The 8,751-nt window shown below is 34.4% G+C and overlaps 1 protein-coding gene across 1 annotated transcript; it reads right to left on the bottom strand.

The window, feature by feature from the left end:
• Positions 1 to 5,878: 5,878 nt before the first annotated feature.
• On the bottom strand, positions 5,879 to 8,306 carry LOC117915212 (ankyrin repeat-containing protein At5g02620-like). The gene is made up of 3 exons (XM_034830777.1): positions 7,616 to 8,306; positions 6,966 to 7,501; positions 5,879 to 6,514 (listed from the first exon to the last, which is right to left on the bottom strand). The coding sequence occupies exons 1-3, from the start codon at positions 8,304 to 8,306 to the stop codon at positions 5,879 to 5,881; spliced, it is 1,863 nt and encodes a 620-aa protein (XP_034686668.1).
• Between the last annotated feature and the right edge of the window lie 445 nt (positions 8,307 to 8,751).

Raw genomic sequence — 8,751 nt, 5'->3', positions numbered from 1 at the left:
CAATTATTGAAAATATCGTATTACTCTCTTTTTATTGCTCTAATAATAATTATTTTTATTTTTCTATTTTTATGCATATTTTCTTTTATTTTAAATAATTAGGTTATGTTGGTTCCTAAAAATACTAAAAAAAAATGTTTTAAAAAATAATTTTTTCATATTTGGTTACACAATAAAAAAATATAAAATATAATATAATTAAAATTAATTTGAAATTTATATATTTTAAAATTATTTAATTTTATTATAATATGAGAAATAAGTAAAATGAGTTTGAAAAAATGAATGGAAATAATTTACTAAATTTAAATTATCTTTTATTTTTCTTATTTTTTTTTCTTATATTTTTTCCTTTTTGTTTTCTTTCTTTTACATTTTCTCTCAAATTTTTTAAAAACAAAACATAACCTTAAGAAGCTTGCTTCTGAAAAGGAAAAACTTGCCAAAATTGGATATTAATAAAACATTTTCAATACCATATTAGTGATATTTAAAATCAAAATTTACTATATTTATTTTCTTTTATTTATTTAAAAGATTCATTAAACTGTGAAACGTTACCCTGCCATAATGTGATGTGCTTCCAATGCCAATAAAAAGTAACCCACGTCTCCAAAAGTGACTCGTAGGTCAATGTCAAAGATGAGTAACGGTCGAACCACCTTAGAGTATAGGAAAGAATGCGTTCAAACAGAACGACTATATGAACCACATGAGAACGTTAGGCGTAGGGTGCCCAACAACATGACCGAAATATGTGTCGTGAACTCAAAGATCGAGAGGATAGAGTGTGGCTCAAGACCGAACAGACTTAACTCAACTGATAAGACAATGACGATTGATATAGATGCGGTTCCAAAAAACACAAACTCAAACTGACATGGACAATGACCGATCAATATAGGTGCGATCCCAAAAACTGAAATCTCAAACCGACAAGATGAATGACCGATCAATATAGGTGTGGTCCCAAAAACTCAAACTCAAACTGACAAGACGATGATTGATTGATATAGGTGTGACTCCAAAAAACTCAACTCAAACTGACAAAAAAAATGAATGACCGATCAATATAGGTGCGGTCTCGAAACTTAAACTAATGGGAAAATGACCGATCGATATAGGTGCGGCCCTAACTCAAACTGAACTGACAAGACAAATGAATGACTGATCGATATATGTGCGGTCTTGAAAAACTCATACTGAACTCAAATTAACACGGAACGAAAACTCTAACTGAACTCAAACTGACATGGAAAATGAATGATCGATTGATATAGGTGCGGTCTAAAAAAAAAACTCAAACTCAACTCAGACTGACAAGGTGATGACCGATTAATATAGGTGCGTCCGAAAACTCAAACTCAAACTGATAAAAAGATGACCGATCGATATAGGTGCGGTCCCGAAAGCTCAAACTCAAACTGATAAGAAGATGACCGATCGATATAGGTGCAATCCCAAAAAAACTCAAACTCAACTCAGATTGATAAGGTGATGACCGATTAATATAGGTGCGGTCCCAAAAACTCAAACTCAAACTGATAAGAAGATGACCGATCGATATAGGTGCGGTCCAAAAAAAAACTCAAACTTAACTCAAACTGACAAAGTGATGACCGATCAATATGTTGTATGAGTACTGCACCGGTATGATATGTTGGATGTCAATTAGTTATATAAATGTTTTTGTAAAACTGTTACTTTTGTTATAAAATTTAGGTAAGATACAAATGCATTATAATTATAATACAAGTATATTAACATTATGGTATATTTTGACATATCCAATTTGCAAAATATTGGACTTTTTTTTTTTTAATGAAACTGACATTTGTGGGTTATCATATTGTATTCTTAGCATCTTCAATGTTATAAACCAACTTTAGAAGTCAAATGAAGTAGCAATATGAATTCACAATGCTTATAGTTTTTTTTTTTAAATCAATTAATAATTTCAATTAAGTAGGGTTGCTTGACTTGCAACCCTCACAACCAATACAACATTATTCTCATGGTTACTTCTTTTGGTCATTCAACCACTGATGGAAGGTATATTCTTTTAAATTATGCATAATCAAATCATTGGTGAGCAAATTTGGGAAATGGGAAACCTTAGCTCTTCTCACCCCTTGGAGTGTAAAGACTACCTACACATGTTGAAACTAGTAAAGAATTGGAAATGTAAATTTGCAAGTTGAAATTGGAATACTGAAATTAAAGGGTTGAAAGTTCATTAAACATAAAAACTAGGAAAGATTACAATATAAAATAAAAAAGAATGCAAGATTACAACCCAAACTAAATTACTTCTACTCCTAAGAATGACTTATAGCGAAAACCAGATTACTCTGTTCACTAGTCCTAAATCTCGTAGGATACATGCAGTCTCATCCTAGACTCTCTAGATATATTATAGCTGAATAATATGGCAATAGAAACCATACTATTTTTTAGATTTAGAGTTAAAGTTATATACCTAAGATTTAAATGTTCCCAAACCAATTCCTTGTATTGAAGAGCATAATAAAATACCACATTAATAATTGGAAGTCTCACAAACCACTGATCTTCTACTCGATGACTCCTTAAATCAAGACATTGAGATGGTGGAAATCTTTGGGGTGGTGACTAAAAAACTAAGCTAAGGTTTTCTCCCTAGACTTAAGAGAGAAGTGGCTAAAAATCTAAATCTCTAACCCTAGGGGATATTTACAGGTTCTCTATTGGGTTTAAGTGACTTGAACCCATCTTGGGCTTTGATCACCTAATCTAATCCAAAAAGGGTTCTAATTAATTAATTAATCCAATAAAGTTTCGATTAATCAATTAGTCCTATATAGAGATACCATTCATTAACTTTTGTGCAACCTTGCACATTTATTAAAATGCTCTTATGCATATAAGGGAATCAAAGGAATTACTATGACACCATAGATTTCATGATTACAAGCTCTTAAGATCACCTAAAAGGAGACAATACTATCTCAAAGTCCATGAAATATCATGGTGCCTTTATTGAGAATGTTTGATGCTACTGGTCTCCATCAACAATGATCCAATCTATATGATTACTTTAGGATATCAGTTGTAAGTCAAAGCCACTGCAAACTTAGGCACAAGTTTAATATTTTCTTAAGGTTGAGAAATAGTACAGTATAGTAGCTTGGTGAAGTCATAACTGCCCAATAGCCTTACGTTATGATTCATCATAGGTTTTGTCCAATGTGTAATCATACATACTACTGTACTCGCCATGGGAACCCTGTCCTAATAGTCAAGACCAACCATCCTTCTAATTGGGAGGTAGTGTACTACAACCTTTATATCATGAACTGATTATTAACAAATCATCTATTTGTAAGGAACCCATGACTTAGATCTTCCATGCAACTCCTAATACACCAAAGTCATGTACAATCCAAAATATGTTAAGCAAGAATGTTCATAAAGTATAATGCATGGAATAAGGATAAATAAAAGTGAAACCAGAATATCATTAAATAAACAATAAATTCCAAATATGTTACATCACGTCATGCCTTTAAGGGCTCTATTCTAACACAACTATCTAACATATTCCCTATCCATCATCTCCTTCTACTTGTATATTCATAATCCCTCTTTTATAGGCAAAAATCCTCTCTATCCAAATGTTCTAATGACACCTTGTCTAGAATTGCCTCACGCCCATGTTGAAGACCTGATGGTGTCGGTGCAGCCATAAGTGCACTTTGTCCTAAATGAGGGAAGTGTTAAGGTCCTAAAGAGGAGCACTATGTGGGAAGTTTGTTGGTTGAGGTAGAGAAAGTGTGCTTCCTGGTTTAACACACTTAAAGGGTGCATAAATGTAGAGGTGCCTAAGTAGGGTGCATAATCTTCTTTATCGCACTTGAAATGTGTGCTTGAGAGGCAAACACTTAGTCATCAAAGTGCACCAAAAGAACACACTCATGGGGCACAACTCAAATCGTGTGCCACAACTACATAATGTAAATGGCACTTCTAAAGGTGCAATGTAAGCAATCACTCAAAGGTGTGTTAAGAAAGTATGCCTCTCTGAGTATGCTATTCAAATTGGTGCCCCTAGGATGCACAATTTACCTTGCGCTTTCAAAGTGCACAAAATAGAATTGTGCTCAAGCAAGTGCACTATGGACGTTCTGCTTAGTTAAGAGGTGCACAATCTCTATATTCTACCTTAATTGGGCTTTCTTTCTTTGTCATTTCCTAGGAAGGATTTGATGGTTAAAAATGTCTTAAAATCTACAAAATTCTCACAAAATGCATCAAAAATATTTCTCTAAGATACTAGTGACAATAAGATGTATTAGTAGTATGAGTGCCTCAAACATGCAACAATAAGCTCTTTAAAGCTATCCAAGTGTTAAGTTTGAGTTATAATCAACTTTTGAATGGAGAAGGCTCTAATATTTTTTTTATCCAATGATCTCTGTTTTAGGGTTTGGAGTTTACTAAAAAAGAAAGAGAACATGAACTTAGAGAGAGGACGAAAGCTAGGTATCAAAAAAAATGGAAGGGATGGGGGCTAGAGATGAGAGGGAAATGATATTTTTAAAGGAAATAAAGAAGGATAAAAATATCTAAACTAGGCTATTTCTCTAAAAAAGAAATGATTTAACGAAGTCATATTTCTGATTTCAAGAATATTTGAACCCTTTTAACCAAATATCCCTTTATTATTTAAATGGTTTTGGTTCAATAAAACCAACATTAATTAATGAATGTGCTACATGGTGGCCTTCATCAATAATTAATTTCTCACTAAGTATGTATTGGTGTCTTTTATGAAGTGAAAATAAGAAATTTTGAGAAAATTTAAAGAATTTCAAAATAAAGTTGAAAGTAAATTAGTGGAAAATAAAGTGATTTGTATGGATGATGGGATGGAGTGCACCCTCTTGGATATTTTAGTAATTATGAGCCTATATATTAACACATTGTACATTAAGCTATTTTATTTTTTTGGTCTAAGTAGATCAATTAAGTTAATGATGAGCCTTTAAAGCATCTCTTTATATATATAGACTATATGGGTTTTGCAATGTGTAGAGACCAATTTTATTTTATTTATTAATGATGAGTTAATAAATAAAATAAAATAATAAGGGATATAAATAGGGTTATGGTTCCCAGTCTAAACGAGGAGATAGAAAAAATTATTTATTATTCACATCCCATCAATGAGTGATTTGAGGCTGCAATACTCATTTCAAACGTGCAAAAACAAGACTCAGGTACATAATCTCAATGGATTCAAGTATGTCTTCCGACATTATTATCCAATAGATTTAGCATGAGATTTTGACATATTTATTATCTAGATGATCAATTTCTATAATCATTCTGTATGATTTGTGATTCTCCAACAAATGGTACCAGGGGCGATCCTCGACTCTAATGTGGGCATTTGTTTGGTCCCATAAAGGGTATTTGTTTATTTGGCCCCACAATCCCATAGAACATAATGAGGACGTTGTGTCTACATGGGATGGTGGGGGAGAAGGGGGTGTTTGTGACATCCCACATTGAATAGGGAGGAAGTTTTTGATGCTATATGAGTATAAACTCTTCTTAACCCTGTATACACGTTTTAAAGCAGTGAGGGCCTCTTTGGATTCAAAACGGGCAATATGTACATAGTTAGGAGCAAACCATTACACACCTTAATTAGATCTAAAAAATGAATTAGTTAACTTACCAAACATTGCAATAATAAAATGAGATTAATTTATCTGAAATAAAGTGAAAAAGAAAAGTCCAATCAAATTTTGTATAAAATTTTCATTCAATTACATCTTCACATAATTTTCTCAAATAGATACGTTATTGCCTTCATCATTATTCAAAAATACAATCAATGGGAAGCCTTCCCAAGCTTGTATTTCTTCTTGAAGTAAAACATCACTTTATACCCCTTCAAAAGTACATTAAGTTCAAAATAAAGGGAGAGAAAAAAGGAGCAGCAAATGATGCAAGTGAATAATGGAAGCCATGAGGATTCAGGTAGCACAGCGTATAAACCTGTCATGAAGGCCATCACCATTGCCCCCATTGCCAACATGGTGAGGAAGAAGCCAGGGATTATGTGTTTGTTCAGAGACGCCTTCTTCACATGCCATGACATAAAAAAGAAAATGAATATAGCAGACACTGAGAGCACCATGGCTAGGGTATCCATCACCACAAATGCTTTGAAAGCTGTTTTCTTTGCTAGAGTTGCCGTGCCCTCATTGACATTGTAGCCACCAGGCAAAGTGAAACCCGCCGCAAAGGTTACGGTTGCTATGAGTGCTGCCACTATCAGATGGTTTTCACCTCTTCTCTGAATGACTTTTGAGAAGTCAGAAGATCCGTTTTTAATATTAATGCCTTTGTCCCCTTCATTGCCTTTGCCTTCACTACTACCATCGTCTTCCTTTATTTCCTCCCGCCACCACAAAGGTCCAACATACGCTTCTTTAAATCGGTAAAATCTTCGTAGGACAAAATCCTGCAAGTTGGTGATATATAAATGTATAAACAACTTTTACAAAAAAGAAAAATAAATAAATAAAAATAATAAAAAATAAAAAAAATAAAAATAAAAACCAAAAGAAAAAAGGAAGAAGAATAAAAAAGGGTACATTTAGCCCTGTGGCCTTATCAAAGGAACAAGCATTCATGAAGCCAAATATAGTGCATGTGCTATAGTTTGAGCCGCTTAACACCCTATTATATATCAACAATAATGAAAGGACACGAACTTTATGAAGATGGAAGGTGTTGAATTGGATTAATTTACAAACATTCTTACTTAAACCATTCTAGCTATTAGTACTTTTTTCCAGCTTGTCTTCATCCCAACCCATTATCTTTGAAGTGGATTGATTCCATTGTTGTTATATTTTGACTAAAATGATAAACAAATAGACTAAGTGATAATAGAAAGCCAGCTTACGTACCCTTCTTCCACAAATGTCATTGGCCCTTGAAAGTATGTCCATACCCGTGAAGTTTTGATTGTTGAAAGCCATCTTATCCACTCCAAGGTTACATATGAACGTTGGGTCATCAATTTGGTAAGACGAGATCAGGTGGAAAGGAGTGTCTCCTTCACCATTTTTCTCATTCACAACTCCTCTAACTCCTAACCAACTATTATATAAGAGATTACCCGTAGCCAACCATCGTCTCTTCAACATGGCAAAGTGAAAAACATTGTTACCCTTATCATCGACCTGCTCGCAACAATCTGGAGAATGTGATGCCAGCAACTCTACTATCTTCATATGCCCACGGTTAGCTGCAATGTGAAGGGCTGTTTTGTTGCCGTCTTTGATTCCAAGGTAAGGTACTGACTTATCTGATTTCTGTAGCAATTCTCTCACTATTGTTGGACTACAACCTAGGTATGCAGCACAGTGAAGTGGAGACCACCCAATTTCATCCACTTCTTTGGTTAGTGCTGGCTTCCATTCCAGTATCTTCTTAGTCATTACTGATCAAATAAATAAATGAACATTAGAGATAAGTATAAGTTAATTTCAGAAGACTAAAAATATAATGAGAAGCCTTTTTGTTTTGCTCCCATCTTTGATCCCATGCACACTACCTTTGTCCTTGCGAATGACAGCAGCATGCAAAGCCGTTCTACCCATGAGGCCATGGTAAGCCGGTGAAGTAGAGGTATTTTCTATGATTATTTCCACCAAATCAGAAAATCCTCTCTCTGCAGCCATGTAAAGAGGAGTCCCACCAGAGATGTTTTCACCATACATAAACTCAGGGTCTACCTTAATCAAGAACTTCACCACATCAGAATGACGATACCGCACAGCCTCGTGCAAGGCTGTGTCTTTCCCCTTGTTTCTCATTCTCACCAACGCTTTATCTGCTCCAACCCCACTTTCAATATCCATAGGAAATGCTTTTGCAGCCTCTAAAAGAGCTTTCACGACCTCCAAATGCCCTTCCCTTGCTGCAAGGTGAAGCGGAGTATCCTCTTTCAGATTAGGCCGTTGTAGTAAAGATGAAGATGAAGGTAACGTAAGGATCCAATTCACACATTCTGGTTGATCAAACTGGGCTGCGATATGGAGCACTGAATTATGCTTTGGGCTTAATTGGATCTGAAGATCATCTTCTGACAATTGCTTGAGGACATGGACATTTCCCTTCGCTGCCGCCCTGTACACACTTGAATCCATGGCTATGATCTCAGATTGAGCTGCAGCCGGGTTCCATATCTGGGTCTGGGTAGCATGATCTTGATCTGCAACGTGGTTGGAAGTGGACAGATCCATTTGTGTTTTAGCAGTGTGCAGTATTGTCCTCTACTCGATCCAATTTCTTTGTCAAAACCTCTATTTCGTTTGTGCATATTTGTACTATGAGTTGAAGCTTTACCGAAATTTTGTAAACTTAAATTTTAAGAAAATTGTTTTTTCCACCATGACAACTTCTAAATTCATCAGTTGTTTAACGGAGACCTATGAGATATTGGGTAGAAATTGCATTCACATCAAAGACATAATTTGATGACTTTTGTAGAAACATTTGAAGTTCAAAGGCTTTTAATCTAAAAAAACACCAAAAACTTGTATCACATAAGGTCAGGAATGTATGATAAAAAACTTAAGAAATATTTAGGAAGTATCAAATGAAGCTTCGGGCAATGCATCAAATGTAATCTAACTTTGTTTTCTTATATTGTTATAATACTTTATTACAATATGTTTTTTCAGACTT

This window comes from Vitis riparia, chromosome 5 (assembly GCF_004353265.1).
Source record: "Vitis riparia cultivar Riparia Gloire de Montpellier isolate 1030 chromosome 5, EGFV_Vit.rip_1.0, whole genome shotgun sequence".
NCBI lineage: Eukaryota > Viridiplantae > Streptophyta > Magnoliopsida > Vitales > Vitaceae > Vitis > Vitis riparia.
This window is presented reverse-complemented; position numbering and strand designations above follow the sequence as displayed.